Source organism: Tiliqua scincoides, chromosome 3 (assembly GCF_035046505.1).
Source record: "Tiliqua scincoides isolate rTilSci1 chromosome 3, rTilSci1.hap2, whole genome shotgun sequence".
Taxonomy (NCBI): Eukaryota; Metazoa; Chordata; class Lepidosauria; order Squamata; family Scincidae; genus Tiliqua; species Tiliqua scincoides.
The window spans coordinates 187,335,758-187,357,148 of NC_089823.1; the positions used below are offsets into that span (position 1 = coordinate 187,335,758).

General features: G+C 43.0%; 1 protein-coding gene across 7 annotated transcripts in view; it reads left to right on the top strand.

Moving 5' to 3' along the window:
* The window catches only part of SH3PXD2A (SH3 and PX domains 2A), a 310,946-nt gene that overhangs the window by 175,999 nt on the left and 113,556 nt on the right, over positions 1 to 21,391 (top strand). For 6 of the 7 annotated variants that reach the window (XM_066619739.1, XM_066619736.1, XM_066619737.1 and 3 more), the window contains exon 6: positions 16,898 to 16,926. In XM_066619739.1, coding sequence (XP_066475836.1) covers positions 16,898 to 16,926 — 29 coding nt within the window. Of the gene's footprint in view, positions 1 to 16,868; positions 16,927 to 21,391 lie in introns of those variants that run through there. The other variant, XM_066619743.1, reaches the window with a different exon arrangement.

Below are 21,391 nucleotides of genomic sequence, written 5' to 3' on the forward strand. Positions count from 1 at the left end.
TATTTATTGGATTTGTAACCCACCTTTCTCCCTGGAGGACACCCAAGGCGGCTAACAATATTAAAAGTCATAAAATACAACGACAAAATAGTTTTTAAACAACCAGCAGCAATAAAACCAGCAGTAAAAACATTTATTAAAAGCTACCATAATGCCCTCCCATTAGGCATCAAAGGTTTTCAGAAATAAAAAAGTCTTCAGGCCTCGAAGGTTAATAATCAGCTGTTTGCTGATTTATTTATTGGGTGAACTGCATTGTGAACCTTTTTTTGTTGAAAAACAGTATTAATATCTTGATGGTGGTGGTTATTAAAATACGTATATCCTGTCTTTTGACACCTTCCTTTTATCTGACAAACTGGGCACCATGTCGGACAAAAGGAAGTTCATGACTTAGCATCAGTCTTGTCCTACCAGTCCTCTGGTAACATACCATACTACTGAATGAAGAAGACAATGCCCTGGAATGGACTTCAAACCTAACAATTCACAGTAAAATGGAATGCAGCAGTAAAATGGAACTCTAAGCACTTGGAGGGTACTGATTTTTTAACTGCTGTTTCTGGCTTGCTCTCTAGCAACGTGTCCTGTCTAGGCGAGCTTTTCCTGATGAAGTTCTGAAAAAACAGAATGAAATGTTGGACTTTTTAAACATGAATTTTAATTCTTTGACACAAGTCTTCTCATCCGAATAAATATTTGTCAAATTGTTAGAAAATGAAGTCTCAGCTGAAGCTTACTGTGTTGAAAACGAGTTGTTTAATTTCTGTGGGAATGTATGGTTGAGCTGATCTTTGAGTCACAGGCTTCTTGGCAATGGTGAGGAAGAACTTAATATCAGAAGAATCAGGCAGACTCTAGCAAAAGTCATACTAACTGTGTCCTCTGAATCTCAATAACAAGCAACATCTGCATCTGCATCGCTGAAGAGCAACTCCAAGCAGTGAGGAAATCTTGCTCATTGTCAGTGAAACAGCACCTGAAGGCAATTTAAATAGAAAAAAAACATGACAAAGAACCAAAGTCCAGTTTTGCAACATCTCAGCCTCAAGCTTAATGTGAAGACGCAGCTCACTGTTGAATTAGGATTGTTAAACTGAACGTTTGGAACCAGTTTTCACCGCAACCTTCCCCTCATTTTTCCTCATCGCTCTCAAGGGTCATTACTTCTTGTTTTACCAGTATTTTACCTCGGTCCTGGGTTCAGGTAATACTTTTTTACCTCTAGTTATCTCAGCAAGAGAACATGTGAAAGGAACATGTGAACCAGTGTTGTAGCAAAAGAGGGTACATAGCACTTAGTTTTGCAAGCACTTGAACATGCCATGAAAGTGGCCCCTCCAGCTCCCCTTTGGAGCTTCTGTTTTGCTCCCACCACCTGGAATGGTTCCGAAGGGAAGGGGGAGGTGTTGCTTGCATGGTGCATTCAGGGGCCTGAAAAACTTAGTGATTTGTACCCCCTCTAGCTACAGCTCTGGTGTGAACAAGCCCTTGGCATGCTTTTCTTTGCATGTCACACCTTTTGCTTTTGCAGACGTACCATGTAGGGTATTGTCTCCCCACTCTCACCCCCCCCCCGTCATTTACAAAGCTAAGTATTGTGATGTCCTAGAGCAGAGCATCTGAAATATCTGAAAAAGAGCAGAACAGAGAAATATGCCATCAAAAGCAAAACCACCCCAGAGATGCTCTATTCATCCTTCAGCAATAAGAAACACTAGCCATATGACATGCAGAATTTCATCCACAGTATGAGACTCCAAGGAGGCTATTTTCCTAGAGGCATAAGCTGCTCTATGTCTTGGAGAGAAGAATCTATTGAAATACAGAGTAAGAGGAGCACACAATAGATCCACTCTGTGAAGTCACACCAGGGTGCCAAAGTCCAAAGGATGGTTTGTGACTCTTTAAGAGAATTTCATGGATAGATTGCTAGGCTGCAGGTTGGCATGTAGCAAGTATGACCGATAGATCAAATTATAATGCCGTTGTACAAATAGATGGTAAGGCCAAACCTGGAGTATTGTGTCCAGTTCTGGTTGCCACATCTCAAAAAGAACATAGTGGAAATGGAAAAGGTGCAAAAGAGAGCGACTGAGATGATTACTGGGCTGGGGCACCTTCCTTATGAGGAAAGACTACTTGGGCCTCTTCAGCCTAGAAAAGAGATGCCTGGGGGGGGGGGAGGACATGATTGAGACATACAAAATTATGCATGGGAAGGATAAAGTGGATAGAGAGATGCTCTTTACACTCTCACATAACACCAGAACCAGGGGACATCCACTAAAATTGAGCATTGGGAGGATTAGGACAGACAAAAGAAAATATTTCTTTACTCAGCGTGTGGTCAGTCTGTGGAACTCCTTGCCACAGGATGTGGTGACAGCATCTGGTCTGGATGCCTTTAAAAGGGGATTGGACAAGTTTCTGGAGGAAAAAATCCATGATGGGTTACAAGCCATGATGTGCATGTGCAACCTCCTGATTTTAGAAATGGGCTATGTCAGAATGCCAGTGCAAGGGAGGGCACCAGGATGAGGTCTCTTGTTATGTGGTGTGCTCCCTGGGGCATTTAGTGGGCCGGTGTGAGATACAGGAAGCTGGACTAGATGGGCCTATGGCCTTACCCAGTGGGGCTGTTCTTATGTTCTTATGTAGTCTTTGTGGTATTGAGTGATCAGATCCATATCAGCATACTTAATTTAGCCTGCTTCATGTGTTGCAGTGGGAGGATATCATTACTCATTATAACTTCAAGCTTACCTTTTCTCCAAATAATTCCAGGTGGCATACTTGTCTGTGTCTTTTTGTCTTTACAACAACCCTGTGAGGTAGTCTAGACTCAGAAACTGTGATTGGCCCAAGTTCACTTACAGTGCAATCCTAGGCATATCTAGTAAGAATATAAGAAGCCCCATTGACTTTAGTGGGACTTACTCCCAGTGAAAAGTGCATATAGGATTGTAGCCTTAAAAAGCTGAACAGGAATGTGAACCTAGGTCCCCCTGATTGACATTCAACTTAAGTATACCCCCTATGGATATCTAGCTGCTGGGTAAAAAGGCAAATCGTCTGTCTTTCTATATATGCCATACTTGTTTGCACCTGTAGTTATCTGAGCCAAACCAGCAAATTCCTATTGTTTTTTCTCATTGACACAATATAAACCCAGGAAGAAGAGGCTGTTTGCAGAATTGGTTGAAATAGACCTGAACTATGGGGATTGCCACTAATGGCTCCCCATGTAGTTTTCCAAATTCAGATCTAGGATGATGATCACCAAAGGCTACTGAAAACAGGATGTGGTGCTGGCGTCTAGCCTAGACGCCTTTAAAAGGGGATTGGACAAATTTCTGGAGGAAAAATCCATTATGGGGTACAAGCCATGATGTGTATGTGCAACCTCCTGATTTTAGGAATGGGTTAAGTCAGAATGCCAGATGTAGGGGAGAGCACCAGGACGAGGTCTCTTGTTATCTGGTGTGCTCCCTGGGGCATTTGGTGGGCCGCTGTGAGATACAGGAAGCTGGACTAGATGGGCCTATGGCCTGATCCAGTGGGGCTGTTCTTATGTTCTTATGTTCTTATGTTCTGATTGGATTTGCCCCCCCCCCAAATGCATTTCTATATTTTTAAGGATCCATTTAAAGCAATCCTTTGGCCTATTTAATTCGGAGGGCAAGGCCACAGATACAGCCATGGCTATTGAAGCTGCCAAAGATGTTATTTTTCATCTGCAAAACTGCAGCCAGGGATGTCTTTCAATATTGTTTTCATTTGTATGCATGAGTTTTGTGCTGTTTGTGTCCACCCCTTCTCTTCACTGGGCAGCTCTCCATAAAAACGAGGAGGGAGGCTGTAGTGGACACAGAAAAGGAGAGTGATGGAAGTTGTTGTTTATTAATACAATTCTTAACAATCACAGAGATTTCTATCCGTCTGCTGGGCTGTTTAGAAACCTAATTACACATGGTGTCGGATATGGTCTTCATCTAGGAAGCAAAATGTTTCCGACTTAGAATAGTACTGGTAACAGATGATAGAGATGATGTTTAGCAAGTTTAGTGTAACAAAAACCGTGACGTTACGGTAATAGCAATTGGAAGAAATCTCTCAGATCACTTTATTCCTTCTGGTATAATTTCATAGATACCACCATTGACATTTACATTACACGCTGATTGAAAAAAGAACTCTTTTAAGCCATATGTGTGGAAAGGCCCTAAATTGTCTTTGTGTGAGATTGAACAAAAATTGAAATTAATCCTTACCGATCCAGTCTAAAAAGCAACACGCCTGTTTTTTATGTTCATGTACAATTAAGGCAGCTGGAGTTCCAATCCAATATTTGCTCCTGGGGCTCATTCAGAAGAGGCTCCTGATGGTGCTTTGAGTAAAAAATGATGTGTGCACAAGTATGTGTTCCTTATCCTCCATAATTATCCATCAGATCTAAAAACTGCTAAGGTAATTAAGTGAGGGTCATTCACCATATGACAGAAAGCAAAATCCGCAAGGCTGAATGGAGAATAGTCCCTCTCCTCCATTTCTCCCAACTGGGGTGAAAATAAAGTGATGAGCAGGCAGCAGGCCCTGCAGTGTGTCTCATCCATTAAAGGTGTCTGGCAAGAATCCTGTTTGACAATTAGATAAAAGCTTTTCCATTCTAAATCACTGTCCAAGACAGCTTGGAGCCTAAAATACTGAACTCATACACAGGGGAGGCCAGGATCCAGCTCTGGATGGTCGTAATTTATATGCTTCCAGCATTTTCACGGAGGAATGTAGGCTCCTGATCAAGGAGGAGCTGCATTTTCTGTCTTAATGGGTATTTCCTGAATCTTTTTGATTGCTCTTCAGGCCTGACGTTTCATGGAATCACATGAAATGATCCTATTGATTGTCTGTGGCTTAATGCTCACTGAGCTGGTAAACCTGTGTCTGTGCTGTGGCAGTTCAAACTGCAGGTGGGATCCACATGATTGAACAGTCCTCCATACACAAAACATTATCCACTCAAAGAAAAACAGATGTTAGCCACCATTGTGTGTGATAGACTTAGTCTGCAATCCTAACCACACTTTCCTGAGAGTAAGCCCCATTGAACAAAATAGGACTTACTTCTGAGTAGACCTGGTTAGGTTTGTGCCCTAATAGCACTATCGATACAGGTCTACTCAGGGCTTACTCTCAGATAAGTGTGTTTCTGGGTAAATGTGTATAGGATTGCATGCTTCCAGGATCGGACGTATTGCGTCTTTGAAAATCAGATGTAGGGGAGCAATAGCCGTAGAAGGATATGCCTTCATTTCCCGATTGAAGGCTACTCAATCGGCAACTGGTGAATCTGGCAACTGGTGGGCTACTGTGGGAACAGGATGCTGAACTAGGTAGGCCTTTGACCTGATCTCACACAGCTCTTTGTATATTCTTATGATACTATTCTACATACGAGATATTTTTAAGTGCATTGGAAGCATGAGCCCTCAGTTTGCAGTCCCAAGTGGTATAGTCTACACACAGGTTTAGCCCCTTAATGAGTGTTACTATCTTAGGGAGATAGTGCTGAAATGTCTTTGGATTAATCATGAGAAGTGCTTATTTGACAAAGGGCACAATCCTATCCAACTTTCTAGCGCTGATGCAGCCACAGTGCAGCCCCAAAGTAAGGGAGCAAACATTCCCTTACCTTGAGGAGGCCTCCATGACTGTGATTGGCCCCCCACTGCAAGATGCCATTGCCATGCATCTTTCCCCTCCCCTGCTAATGCAGCCACATTGCCAGATAAGTCCATTATCTAGGGTAAGTCACCTACACCTGAATGGGTCTACTTAGACCTGTGCCAGTGATTGCTGGTGTGAGTCCAAGTGGACCAGGAAAGGAGGATCAAGGCCTGGGAGGAGGGTAGGATTTTGGTGGTGCCACTGATACTGCCTCCCTAGTTCCTGCCCGTCTTCTCCCTGTTCCTCTCCTTCCTCACCTCATTCTGTTCCCTCCCTGCCTCCCTCCTGCCCGTCACACTGACATACTGGCACCAGGAGATGTGGAGAATCCACTGGCGGGTCTTTGCTATTTGCTAATTCCTGCTTGAGTGACTGTGGCCCGGCTGTTCCAGACGGTGTGAAGTATTTTGCGACAGCCACAAAGGAAGTTATGCTGTCAGCACTAGTTCTACCAGCATAAGGCTCACACAGAATAAAATTTCATCATACCCTGAAAATACATTTATTTTTCAAGGTATGTTTAAAACATTGAGGGCCCAATTCTATCCAATTTTCCAGCGCTTGTGCAATTGTACTATTGGGGCATGTGCTGCATCCTGCGGTGGAGAGCAGTCACTGAGCCCAAGATTTGGCCTCAAGATATGGGAACATGTGTTCCTTTACTTTGGGTCTGCATTGTGGCTGCACCAGTGCTGTAAAGTTGGATAGGATTGGGCCCTGAGTTGATTTGGTTACTCTGCTCCCTTAGTGCTTTCTGTGCTGAGTTTATGCTGTGTTGTGTTTTTGATTTTGTTGTCTTATGGTGTTTTCACTGTATATTAAATTGTTATATTGTTGTAAGATGCCTCAAATCCTCCAGAGATGAGGCAGGGTAAAAACCTCGTAAATAAATAATCTGGGAAAGGATATCCCACAGCCTGCACCCATCAGTCAGCTCCCCTAGTCCACTGCCTGGCTGCCTCATCTCTCTTCTTGTGCACTCAGAGATTAGGATGGGCAAGACTTTCTTTCTTCTCCTCCAGCCCCACAGCCACTTTTTGTAAAATGGTCAGCAGAGAGAAAGCTAGGACCAAAGAGATTCCACTCTCAGGATTCTCCTGGCTAAGGTACTTGGACAAAAAAAAAAAGGGGGGGGGGACCAAGAAGATGAAGATAATAAAATTTGTGCTGGTGGGGGGAGGGGTGTGCATGCACTGCCCAGGATGGGGAGTGGGAGTGAAATTTGGGGATGGGTTCAGGTGATGGATTGGCTTGAACTGCATCTGAGTTGGTTACACACATTGAAACTGCATCCATAGGCTCTGTTTCTGTTATATGGAACGGTGCAAAAGTTGCTTCCTGTGATAAAACTGAACATTATAGTTGCTTGTAACACTTGAAGGACTAGGCACACATTAATTCTGGACTCACTGTATGACTGTAAAAGTATAGTTGGCAGGTGTGTTTATGGAGAGAGGTGCTAGCTCATATTTTAAAAATATGTCATATTTTTCAGTTTCAGACTTATAGGGCTGGCAGCTTTTGAAAGGCATAGCATGGCCATGTATGGGCACAAACACCAGAGGACAATATATCCAGGAAAATAACTCCAATGAAAAATAATCAGTTTATCTTACATAAGATAAAGTAGCTACTGACTGCTAAGAGCTACACAAAGAACTCTTAATATTTGGAAAGCTGGCACAAAATAGTAGATGCCATGTATGTTTGAGAAAGAGTGATGCTCACTGGCAAAAGTCCTCACAAGTAAACATACAAAATCATCCTGTAGATGTAAAGTACCTGGGAGGTGATTTATCTACCCTCTGAGAAAACTATTGCTTGAGAATTCGGCTGTAGAAGTATCTTTTGCAGTACGAAAACTTTTGCAGCTGCAACTGGCTCTGAAGGCGAGGAGGAGGGGCTACTTTACACCAGCGGCCAGGTACCTGAAGAAACTTACAGCCCAATCCTATGCATGTCTACACAGAAGGAAGACCCATTGTGCTCAATATCATTACTCCCAGGAAAGTATGGATAGGATTGCAGCCCTAGTGTTTGCCCGCCTCCCCTCCAGGAACGGAATGCCAGTGGGCTACAGAATGACACATTCATCTCTGATTAGGGCCCATTATGGATCCCTCCCATGATCTATTAGCCATGAAAAAACAGTGCTGGGTATAATAAATAAAACTATTGGTCACATGTTTTCATAGTCATGTGAATCAATCTAAAATGTTTTGTATGGAATAAAAGCAAGGTAGAAACAAAGGCTGAAATCCTATATATGCTTTCTTGGGAGTAAGCACTGTTGAAGACAATGAGACTTCTGCGTAGACATGCATAGGACTGTGCCCAAAGTCTTTTGTGGAAGGCCATATCAAGGTGGGCAATGCCTGATATCTAGGAAGCTTAGAACCCAATCCTGAGCTCACCGCTCTGGCTTTCCGCCAGAGTGCACTGTCGCAAACGGCAATTCTGTGAGGCTTACCGCTAGGCCAGCGCCTGTGCTAGCCTGGCGCTGGGCTAGTGCTGGGCGGGTGCTCGTCCTCCGCTGCTTGGCGGTCTCACAGACTGCTGAGCCATGGCATGGTAAGCTGGGGTGGGGAGGGGGGCGAGGAGGAGAAGTTCCAGGGAGGGGGGAGGCATGGAGAGGATGAAGAGAGGGTGGGTGGGGAGCGGAGAGAGGGTGGGCAGGAGGCATGCCGGGGGGAGGGAGCGGGGAGGCAGGGAGGCGGGTCCGGTGGAGCTCAGCTCCACCAGATCCTGTCCATTCGTGCAGGGCTCGGCACCCTACACGAATGCCTATACTTTACTGCCGACCTTTTGGTTGGCGGTAAAGTGAGTAGCCCCATTGTGGGGCTGCTTCCCTTACCCAGGAGAAGGAGATGAAAGTCCCCTTGTCCCGAGGCGCTGCCCAAGGCAGGTTGAGGCGTGTAGGATGCGGTGGCAGCCGCGCACCCCGGACAACTCAGGTTTGGGCTGTTATTCTTGGCCTTCCTCACCGGGCCCCAATTTTTAACTCAAATTTAGGGTCTATTTTCATGTGCACAAACTCTGCTTTTACTATATTGGGATTTATCCAATGTAAAAGTATGCATTTTCTTTTGCAACTGCAGAGAGAATCTGATCAGGAAATACATGTCAAATGACATCAGGCAACAATTTTTATGAGGAAAGGGGGAACATCAACACCCTTGATGAGGCTTCTGGTGAGGCAAACATGTTGCAGAGATGAATGCCAAATGCAAGAGATAAAAAGGAATTCATCAATATTTTCAGTGTATATACAATATAGACATTGTGACCGTTGTCAAGAGATTCCTGTTTTTCTTTTCTATTGGCTACATTTCCCCTTCACCGATTTCCAATAAAGCACAATCCTATGCACTGCTACTCAGAAGTAAGTTCCATTGTGTTCAATGAAGTTTACTCCCAGGAAATGCATATAAGATTGCAGCCTAAGATATGTCAGTAATTATGTCTTGTATGCACTGCAATAACTAGACATTGTGCCATTTCATATAGAAATACTGTAGGCACTTTGTCAGTGCTAAGAAATCTGATAAACCAATGCTGCCTTTGAAGTGATGACCACAGCTGCAATCTTATACCATTATAGCTTTCCTAGGAGTAAGACCCATTGAATACAGTGGGATGTACTTCTGAGTAGGCATGTATAGGAGTGCATAATAAGAAAGTTAATATTTAAAGCTTTGACTGCTGAAAATCCACAAAAGCGTTCTAATCGCCTTTAGTCATTATTGTTATTAACAACAATATTAATTGTTATTAACAATTATTGCTTTTAATAATATTAATAAATTTTATTAATAGCAGTAGTTATTAAAATTGCTATGTTTCATGTCCAGAATTCAAGTCAGATTTTGAACCATTAAACTCCCTCCCCCCAAAAAGCATTAACATTATCTAAAAGCCTGTAGTCAATTATGTTGACCTCCCTCAAAGAATCCTGGGGTTTGTAGTTTTGTGATGATGGTAAAAATATTTCTCCTCCACAAAGGTCCAGTGCCCAGGGAAAGTTGGTTAGTAGCTATGCAATTGACAGGCATGAAGCAGATTCACATGTGTCATGTGTGTAAAACTATTCCTTTTAAGAACAATTATTTGATTAGTGCAGTGAATATTATTGTTAAATCCATCTCTATTATACATATTGCAAAGCTAAAACAGAATGTCTGACCCTGGTCTTGCTCCTCTCAGTACATTGTTGTGCTCTGCTTGCCACTATTTTTTTTTCAGCAAAATGATACCAACTCAGTGAAAAGCAACACACCCCTAGACACACACCCAGAGTGGGATAGAAATAAAATGTTCTGATGCAAAGCACGGTTCAAAGGTTGGCTTGCAGGAGTTCAGGTTACTTCATAGGGGCAGGTCCTTAGTGAGGTAAATACTCTGTCTCTTGTGGAGAAATTAACAAACTGAAGGGATAAACAAGGCAAAGCAAAACCAGATGGGGGATATAGTTCTTAAGCAAGACCTTTTTTTTTTTTTTTTTTTTGTCCTTCATCTTTCCAGGAAAAAGCCAGCAGTAAACACCAATGTTGCATATCCCAGTGTTGGATGACCTTTTCAAGAGAAGGTCATGTGGTTTTAATTGATTACCACCACCTTCCAAAGCCTCCGGTTAGGCTCTTCCATAGTCACTGCTTTCCCATGAGGCATGGATCCTTTCCCAGCACTGCACTGCCATATATTATGCACTAATACACTGATGAACTCATCAAGACCAGGTTCAACTTTCATTATGCAGTCCCAAAGTGGGGGGGGGGGGGGGGTGAAGCAGGAAAAAGTGGGAATTGCTGTATTTTAATACTGGCACCTCTCAGTCCTTCCTGTGCTTTTAAAAAAAAAATTCCATTTAGAGGAGCATCATTTCCATATCAGTCTCTTCCTCATCCCCCACACCAATTGTTTATTCATTTCTGCCTGTTTAGACTTCCTTGTGTTTCCTTTTTTGTGTATTTGGATCGCCTTTAATTCTCTTGACCAGTGGATATACTAGAGTCTACAGCTGCAATTGTATACAAACCAAGTTTTGCACTAAGTGGGACTTACTCCAGATAAACATATATTAGGAAGATTTGGCTCTTAAAAGCTGGACCTATGCATATTTACTCAAAAGAAAATCCCATTGTGCTCAGAGGGGCTTACTTTCAGGTAATATATGCTCCAACTGTTTCTTGGACAGCCCTGTTACCACAGACAGTCCATTTTCTGGCCTGGGTTTCTTGTAAATCCTTATCCTTGACTTTTGAGGATGCTTTGTTAAAATGTTAGTCGGAGTTTCCACAGATGTCCTTTTTTGAGGAGTTAGCATCCGCCTAGAGATGAATGTGCAAATGCTAGTACAGGTGGGGCCTTGGTATCCGTGGAGGGTCTGTTCTCAGACCCCCCTGCAGATACCGAAAATCATGGATAATCAAATCCGTGATTTTCAGCCCCATAAGCCTTCTAAAGGGGACCAGAGCTCTGCAAAGGTTCCCTCCAGAGGGCTTTCTGAGGCCTGCAGAGCCTCATTTCAGACCGAAAAACATGACTTCCGATTTCCTGAGGGAAACCAGAAGTAACGTTTCAGTGCCATATAAGCCATTCTGAGGCCTGGGGAAGCCTTCCAAGGGCTCAGATGGGGCCAAGATTGGTTCAATTTGGGACCAGAGGATCCACTCCACTGGATCCTGAGCACCATGTGGGGCCTCATGACCCGACATGGGGCTTTTGAGTACCCCCATTGCAGGGTTACTTCCCTTACTCAGGGCAGGGGACAAATGTCCCCTTCTCCTGAGGAAGCGGCAGCGACTGCCCAGGGCACGCAGGATACTGCAGCAGCCGTTTTTGGCACTGTGGCAGCTCTGCGCTCCAGACAGAATTGCGCTCTGCGCTCCAGACAGCTCTGCGCTCTGCGCTCAGAATTGGGCTGCCCGTCAGGCAAACAATGACCAGCTCTGAAATAGTAGAGCCTTCTGCCATGTGTAAAATTGGGGGGCAAGACTTGGGGGAGATATCTTTACAATCGATTTTTGTAGGTATGTCCTGATTTTCATCTCTCCCACACTGGAGCATATGACATAAATGTACATAGAACTGTAGTAATGTAGCCCTATCCTATGCACGCTTATTTGGCAGTAGGACCCACTGAACACAGTGGAATATATTTGTAAATAAACATGATTAGGGACAGGTTGTTAGACTTCTTTTAATATCCCCACAGTAGGAACCATTACTGCCAGGCTTGTGGAGTTCCTTCTCTCCAACATGGGCTCTTCCCACACTGCATTTAACAGAAGAGATTTCATTTCAGAAACTTCTGTCTGCCTAAAATGCTGTTTTTGCTGGAGGCAAGGAATTCTGGGCTCTTGGGCTTAAAAGGATCACAATGGAAGTCATTCTGAGTCTATGGAAAAATGCAACCCAAATTGTGAAGGGAGAGATTCATGTTGAAGAGGGTCCACAATGCAACAATTGAGATCGGGAAATGAATAGGATGCTTCTTCCTTTTATTTCATTGGTTTATTTGTCTTGGGAAGAGGGGACGGGATCAAAATGTTAGAAATACCACAACTGTTTTAATTTTAACAATTTATTAGCAAGAAAAGGGGACAGAAGGAAGGACTGGTGGGTGGTATGTTACCACTGGGTTTTATTTTTCTTACTGTATCTTATTCATACATACACGCATACTCTTCTCTCTTAAATTCCTTCCAAACACTTATTTGTCCCAACCCCCCCCCCCGGTAGTTAATAGTTTCAAGACCTCCAGGAATAATCGGGGGACCTTAATCAATACTAAAGTATTTAAAACGATGGCTTGTTTTCATGAAATTACCTTATTTCTTCTAAGGTTTTGTAAGCGGCTTTGGGATGCCTATCAGGAAGAGGGGGAACAAGGCAAAAATAATGTAAAGAAGGCCAATTCTATGCTTGGGATCCTTAAAAAAGGTATTGAGAACAAAACGGCTAATATTATAATGCCGTTGTACAAATCGATGGTAAGGCCACACCTGGAGTATTGTGTCCAGTTCTGGTCGCCGCATCTCAAAAAAGACATAGTGGAAATGGAAAAGGTGCAAAAGAGAGCGACTAAGTTGATTACGGGGCTGGGGCACCTTCCTTATGAGGAAAGGCTACGGCGTTTGGGCCTCTTCAGCCTAGAAAAGAGACGCCTGAGGGGGGACATGACTGAGCCATACAAAATTATGCATGGGAAGGATAAAGTGGATAGAGAGATGCTCTTTACACTCTCACATAACACCAGAACCAGGGGACATCCACTAAACTTGAGTGTTGGGAGGGTTAGGACAGACAAAAGAAAATATTTCTTTACTCAGCATGTGGTTGGTCTGTGGAACTCCTTGCCGCAGGATGTGGTGACGGCATCTGGCCTGGATGCCTTTAAAAGGGGATTGGACAAGTTTCTGGAGGAAAAATCCATTACGGGTTACAAGCCATGATGTGTATGTGCAACCTCCTGATTTTAGAAATGGGCTATGTCAGAATGCCAGTGCAAGGGAGGGCACCAGGATCTGGTGTGCTCCCTGGGGCATTTGGTGGGCCGCTGTGAGATATAGGAAGCTGGACTAGATGGGCCTATTGCCTGATGCAGTGGGGCTGTTCTTATGTTTCCTATATTGGGGCATATCCTCTTCTATTTCAGATAGTATAGAGTAGTGTGGTTCCCAAACATGGGGTTGTGACCCAAATGAGGCCTGCATAAATGTTCCTGAGAGTTGTGGGAAGGCAGAGTTCCCTGTTATTATTATTAAGTTGTATGAACTCCATGGGGCACCAGACTGAGGGCCCAATCCTATCCAGTTTTCCAGTGCTGGTGCAACCATGCCAATGAGACATGCGCTGCATCCTGTGGTGGGAAGGCAGTCATGAAGGCCTGCCCAAGGTAAAGGAACATTTGCTCTCTTACCTCAGGGCTGCATTGCGACTGCACCAGTGCTAGAAAGTTGGATAGGATTGGGCCCTGAGAAAGAAACTATATTTAGAATCATAGTGCCAACTCCATGGGTCAGACTAAGAGAAAAACTGTGTTTAGGGTCAAGGTCAAAAAGGTTTGAGAAACAGTAGTGTAGAGGAAGGTGAAATACAATGCATGGAGAACCTGATGGTCCTAAAGTAAGAAGGGTCATAAACAAGCACTATTTTGTAAACAGAATATCTTTAAAACACATCTTTTATTATTTCATATCCACATGATATTTTTGATCAGTTGGGGCCTTGCCACTACTTCTGAGGCAAGAACCAAAAACCATATCTCACAGGGCAGGACTCAAGTCTATTGGTGCAGGAGGCAGCATACCGAATACCATCCCCACGCCCAGAGTATGCCAACCACTTCTTGCGCCACTGCCTGCTCCCTGAATTCAAAAAGAAAGAGGGGAATGAAGTGTGAGAGGACATGTATAGGAGAGTTGTGTGCTAGAGTGTCAGGAATGCTCTAGCCCACCATTCTCTCCCCACTCTATTCCTCTCTTCCCTTTTGAATCCAGGGAGCGAGAGCTGGTGGTAGAAGTAGAGGGGCAAATGAAAACAGATGCCCTCCACCAAGCTGAGTTAGTCTCATGGGCATCTGGTCCTGCACCTCCATAAATCAGCTGCCTAGATGTTTGGTGCCACTTTACCTCAGAGTGACTCTGACAGTGAATGAAACGTAGTAAAAAGTTAGTTGCTGATGGGAGCAGATGGAAATAATCCACCAGCCGTACTACTTAATGTTTACCACCTGTAAATGCACCCTTCTTCAAGTGAGAACCTGTGTTTCATGATTCATGTTCCACTCAACTACAGATGTTTCGTATTGACAAATATGGACAAACTGTGAGTAACAAAGAAAGCTCCCAGCTTCAATGTGCAGAATACACCCCCCACTCCTGGCCCACTGCAGATCATAGAACCCTCTGTGGTTAGCAGCTGGCAAAGGCTGATCTTGTTGTAACTGATAAGGAATTTCTTGGAGACGAGGATTGTAATATGGATCCATTTTTCCCTTGGATTGAAAAATGTTATTCCTAATAGGCATACCTGAGGCTACAATCTTAAACACACCTATTAAAGCATAAGCCTCATGGGACACAATGGGACTTCTGAATAAACACACAGAGGATTACACTGTAAATCTCTATTAATGAGAGAGCTGGATTTTTCCTTAAATATTTTAGGCCTAAATACTACATGTAGTTGAATGTAGTATTTCCCTAAAGAGTACTTTCATTCATTTATTTCTTTAAAATGTTTTTAATCCTTCTCCTCCTAAAACTGAGGTGCCCAAAGAAGTTTACAAAGGAATTGCAATTAACAGCCAAATGATGCCCAGAAAAAATGAACACAGCAATAACAGGCCCCTTAAAACCAAAAAGAAGGGAAGCTAAAACAACAGAACATGACACCAGCTCAACCAGGAAAACTAAGATTCAAAGTCTTGGCCAAAAAGACAAGTTTTTAACAGGCAGCAATGTAAAAACAGGAGGGATGGGCAAGTAGATTTTCCTTGTATCAGAATTTTCCTTGTAGCAGGTGCCACAACAGTGAAGCCCTTCCCTCTCATGTGGAGCTGACAAGCAAACCTTAGACTGTGTTGGGATGTGCAAGAGTGCCTTGTCAGATGACCGCAGGACATGACTTTTATGTTAAACCTATCCATTTTTGATAGGTTTAAGAGTGGAAGTAAGCCATAAGTGTCCCTAGCTGGTAAAAGAAAAGAAGCAGCAGCAGTAGCAGCCACCGCAGCCTTGGGAACGCAATCTGGTTTGAGACTGCAGCATATAACTTGGAGGGTAACATTTGCCCCCTGCACCCTTTTCCTACTGAAATTGCCCTGCTTAAGCAAGTATTTGCTGCAAATAGCTCCTTCAGTGGCAATTTTGTTAGGAGAATGTTAACCCTCTTTTCCAGACCCAAGCCAAGTTGGGTCTTCTACAGCTTCATTTTTACTTCAAACAGGCACCTGGAAGTGCATTCCTATGCCAGGGTCTTCAAGATGGGGGTACATCATACCTGGACTTGGGGTCAAAAAGTGGGGTGGGGGGGAGTCAGAAACTTCTTGGGATCATGATTAGTCTCGTGGAGAGTGAAAGATGGAGGCCAGGCTGACAGGGAGGCCAAGTCTATGGGGTGAGTAGGCCTGGGCTTTACGTCATGAAGCCTAGTAAATTATCTGCCCTGGGTGTCAAATGCACTAGCCATGCTGCTGCCTACTTATGAGTAAACTTGCATAGGATTGGATTGAATGTTTGTCACTTAGAGATATTATTTCAGTCTGTCTTCTAGATATGTATCGTCTTCATTCCTGAAGTGGAATACATCTTTTGTGCTGGGCTGGCATTATTTTAAAAATACTGAAAACTGAAAACATTGGTACTGTTGCAAAGCTAATATCAGGAAGCAAAAGAAAGATGGTGACAATGTTGACGTCTAACCAGAAAGGACTTGATTGATAGAAAAATGCTACTGGGAAACATTTAGTGACTTCTTGTGAACGTCCACATGTTTGAAATGGTCTTCTGAGCTGGAAAAGGGAGCACTCCTCACTTAGGACCATCGATATAGTTGCTTTTGCTAGTGTTCTGTAACATAAGATTTCAGTCAAAGTGAAAAAACAGTGCTTGTTCTTCCCAAAATTAAAGAAAGAGGGTGTCTTTCTTATTTTCTGTAAAGGCAAGTGTTAGGCAGTGATAACTAGAAGGAGCTGCAGCCTATGCAAATGACAAGCAGCTTTCAAAAGCGAAGGACCATGAGCATCACAGCATATTGCTTCACAAAGCAAATGCAGTGCCCTTGCAAGGGACTGTCTGCTTGCTCTGTGGGGAGGAAAACAACAAAGGGTTAAGAGTCAGCACCAGTCCAGTGTAAAGCTTGATTTAAACAAGGGAAAGAATTGATATTCTCTCCCCCTCCCTTGCCTGGATGGTCTGCGCTGCTCTTCCTAGGGAATCACATGAACATGTTAGAGTCGAGTACTGCAGAAGCACCAGCTGCTGCTGATCAGGGGAGGGTGCATCACTGGCCGTATGTCAATGCCTTGTGGTCCTAGGCTCCAGTTGAAAGGAGAGGAAGCCCACACTGTGCCTCTGAGCAAGTGGGCGGAAGCCTGGAATCTGCCCTTTTTTCCCCCTGAACTCCAAGCCCTAACCATGTCTATCTGTTGTTGCCTTTTTTTCAGGGATTATGGATCCTCCAAAAGGAAATCAGGTGAGAGACTCTACTTTCTTTGCTGTGTCTATAACTGCATGTCTAAAGCAAAAATCTAAATGCTTTATAACAAGCCTTCTTTGATTACCTGTTAGTGGGGTTTTTTATGCAGCTTCCATTTAGTGCTGTGATTGGATGGAGTATTATTAAAACAGATTTTGCAGGTGAAATGTTCTTTTTTGCCTAATTAAGAAAATGTACCTTTTCCCTGCCTTTATCTGCATGACTAAATACCTGTTATATAAACTTTAAAATTCAGTAGTTGGGCTGCTTGATATTTAAATAGGTTTTCTGTGATATGGTATTGTATGGAACTCAAATACCTGTAAAGGCCATCTAGTCTAGCATCTCTGGTTGAGGCAAGGTTTTCTGCATTCCCCCTCCCCCATTATACTAACCAGGGATTATTTGGTCTCTTTCTGGAGGAAAAGGGGTCTTTTGCTGTAAACTTACAGATCGAGTTAGGCATGCATGATATCTGTTTTTCCTATTCTCCACCACTCCCTGGCTTCCTTTACTGCTTCCTGATATAGGAAGCTTGGGACCCTGCCTCTTTAACTGCATGGAAGGGAGCTAATAAGTGCAGCTAATGATGTGGGGCTGAAAAAGCTGCACCTGCTGAAATGGCTTTTGCCACATTACAGTTAAAGCTACAGAGGCCTTGCCTTCCTTTACATTGGCCTTACTTCCATGTGGATTCCGTCCTGTGTTTCACTGTTGATGTGTTTCAGACAAACATGAAGGTGTGTGATTTATCTCCCTCACCCCATCTCATGGTATGCGAATTCCCTTAAAGCACCAGATTATCTTCAATCTTTATTGGCCTGGCCATAGAGACTAGCAAGTCCCTGTAAAGAGCCACATAATGGAAATGGTTGCTTTTATGCTCCAGGAACAGCACTTTTTTGAAGGCAGGTTCAAGCTCCAACCTCTTTAGCTAAAAGGATATTGCATATGGGGCCAGAAATTTTCAGGAAAGATCTTGAAAATGTTGGGAGTTGCTACCAGTTGGATAGCGCTGAGCTAGAGGGACCAGCAATCCAAGTCAGTAAAAGGCCTGGGATGCTTTTATTTTTTGTAGCATAAAGGTAACTTTTTTGTCTTTTAAAAATAATGAGACCTCCTGAATTCAAGAGAGGGTAGAAGCTAATTTCATTTTCTTGCAGGAATGACTGGCCATAATATTGTTGCTTACTATCTGGTATGGTACATGCTCCTGCTTAATTACATTAGCTACCCAGTTGCTGGGAATGCATATATTCTGCAATTTAACTAAGTGGTATCCTGATGGACTGTTGGCATTTGTCCCTTGGAAATCCTGAAATGGTACTGAATGGTATTTTCCATAGACAAAATTGAACTAAGCCTTTAGCTGACTGTATTTATCTTGTTAACCCTGCTAGGAAGATTATGATGAGATAGTAGCCAGATGTGGTCTGAAACCATGATTTAGCTTTAGCAGAACAAATGCAAGCCTTGGGCTTGCTCACTTCCCCTTTGTGTATGAGGGGAGGAAGCTTTTTGCTTCCTGTTCCAGTTTAGAATAAGTTGGGATGTATAAGAATATCACAACGAATTCTAGTTTTTCAGAAACAGAAGTAGAAAACATATTTGTGCTTGAACCTGGATTCTGGATTCTTTTCCTAAATTATGGTTTAGTATGGTTTTGAACTACACTGATGACTTGCTTGTGTTTCATGAGTATAGATATCTTGTATTCAGATCACATACTTTGCTAGGCTACCAGACATTGAAGTGCATAATAAGGTAAGGTATTATTAATATTTCTCAGTGATAAGGAATGATTTCTAGGTTAAGCCCCCAAATTTTCCCCTTTATTTTTCCCCCCATGTTTTTAGATCACCCATTCTCCAAGGAATTCAAAGTGGTGTAGATAGTTCCTTTTGCCTTCACAACAACTCTGTGAGGTAGTGGAGGTCAAGAGAGAGTGATTGGTTCAAGGTTCACCCAGGAAAGCTCATGTCTGAGCAGGGATTCAAACCTGGATTTTCCAGGTCTAACACCTGAACAACTGCCCTATCCAGGCTCTTTATGTTCAACACCTGGTATCTACGTTCTCTAGAAATATTTTTTCTAACTTCTTTTAAGCTGTTGAAGGATGAATATATATATTTCCAGAATGTATTTCAAAGAATTTTATTACCATTTTGGTTTGTTTTTGTAGACCTTTTTAAAATAGAATATCTCAAATATTGACTAAAGAGACTAGGCTACTGTTTCTAGGGAATATTGATATTATCTTTAAACAGCTGTTTCTCTCTTTTCAATAACCTTCACTAGAATAAAACTACTGATACCACTAAATGGATGTGGTGTGGATCAAACGTACTGCAAATAATTCATAGAAATGGCAACTGTGAGAAAGTTACCTTGAGGATGACACCAGCTGCAAAAGGGGGGGGAGAATCAACCCTTCATAAGTATTTCATTTTTTTAGGATAGGAACAGAACAGAAGCAAAGATAATGAAGTCAGTTTTTGTACATACAAAATATTTCTGAACAAACGGGTGCTTTCAGTGCAATTGGGATACAAAATCACAACATTGGAGCATACTCAGCATTTTACAAATAAGGAGTATGAAATACTACAGGGCAATTAACCTCATTAAGGTTGAGGAATATGAAGAATGAAAGCACATGTTTGTTGGCAACCTTCAGTCTCGAAAGACTATGGTATCGCGCTCTGAAAGCACAGTCTTGCCAGTATTTCTCTTCTCTGGGTCAATTTGACTGTCTGGATGATAGAGCTCTCAATTTTTCAGTTTTCCTAGCTAAGTTAAAATGAAAACTGCTTGCTACACTTCCATAAAGAGAGTTGATGTAGTGTAGTGAGTAAGTGACTGAGCTTTGAATAAAGATTCCCCTGATTTGAATCTCGCCATGAACTCAATAAAGCCCATATCCTAACTAAGGGAACTGCTGGCAGAATTCACATTCCTTTGGCGTGCCAGGCCTTAACGCTGTTGCAGAAGCACCATAAAATGGTATCTCATCAGACTCCGCAGCTCCCAAGGCCACCTCTAATGTGAAGTTTCAGCTGTCGGCTGAGATGCTACTTGGAAGGCTTGCTTTTGCATCAGCTATAGCCTTTCCTCCATACACGTAGCCATGATGTCAAAAATGCTGCAGTTGGCTGACATACTACCAAATGCTTGCATATGCTCACAAAGTCTGGTTGGCGGCAATCATCAGTCCACCATAAATCAAAAACATATTGTACAGTGAACCTTGCTTTACTGTGGAGATTCCATTGTAAAGTGATTTGATTGTAAGGTGAACACATTGTAAAGTGGAGGGGTCAACTGTAGTTGTTTAATAAACTTTTTAAATATTTGATAATGTCTGTCTTGTTTCCACAACAGCCTTGTAAGTTCGCTTCCTTTTATACCTGCTTTATGGACAGTGACTCCTGACCAAGCAGGGATTGGAACACTGGTATCCTGGGGGAGAACATTAGTACTGTAGCTACGAGGGCATGCAGAATATATGTACATGTGAATAGCAAGTGCTGTGCTGAATCACTTAATTAAACTTGTCTGGAAAAAAAGCACCCTTCTTATTTTCCTACCTCTATAAAATAACACCTATGCTTTAGGAACCTGGTCTTGCTCTGGGAATAATTCCTTTTCTACACAACTACTGCAAAGTACATAAGCCCAGTCTTCCTTTTGAGCTGATTATGCCTAGACATTTCAAAGGGAAAATAAAATGAAGTTATATTGCCACCTTCTCAAAGGCATGGTGTGGCAGCAAGAAGACTTTCTTCAGCTTATCCTTGGATATTATTACAGTTGAATCATAATGCAAGGAAGCATTCACACCAACACAGTTCATGATCGCCTGCATGTGCTCCAGAAGTGGACAGAATTGTGTAACAATGGCAGCACTGGAGGTGCATGTAGGTATACATTGTTTGATTGGTGAGCCTGCTATATGACCTTTCTGAAGGTTAACAACAACCAGTTATTTCCATTAGCAGCATAAACTGACCACATAAAGGGCTCACTTTGCCATGCAGAGGTGATGTCAGGTTAGTCACTGCCCAAGGGCCCACCTGGTCAGGCTGACCTCTACAGGTGGGCCTCTACAGGTACAGCAGTACCTGTGGGGTGTGAGTGGTGTGCCATGTGGGGTCCAGTCCAGGACTGCCCCAAAGCCCCAAAGTGGTGCTGGCATTGCTATCATGAAACCAGCTTCCCCAGCCCATTTCTGGAGAATGGGGGACATATTAGGCACACTGGTATGGATCTTCAATGTTTGCAATTCCTTGATAAAACATTATCAAGGTATGTTATCTCAGCATACCCTGAGACAAGGGAAATGTTTCCCATCAAACCAAAGCCCAAAGGCAGAGCTTGTTTAGTTCTCATGTTCTCTGCCAAATCAGATTGTGTGCAGCTCTAAACACCACAGCCATTGCGTAGAAGACTTCTTTGTTGTATC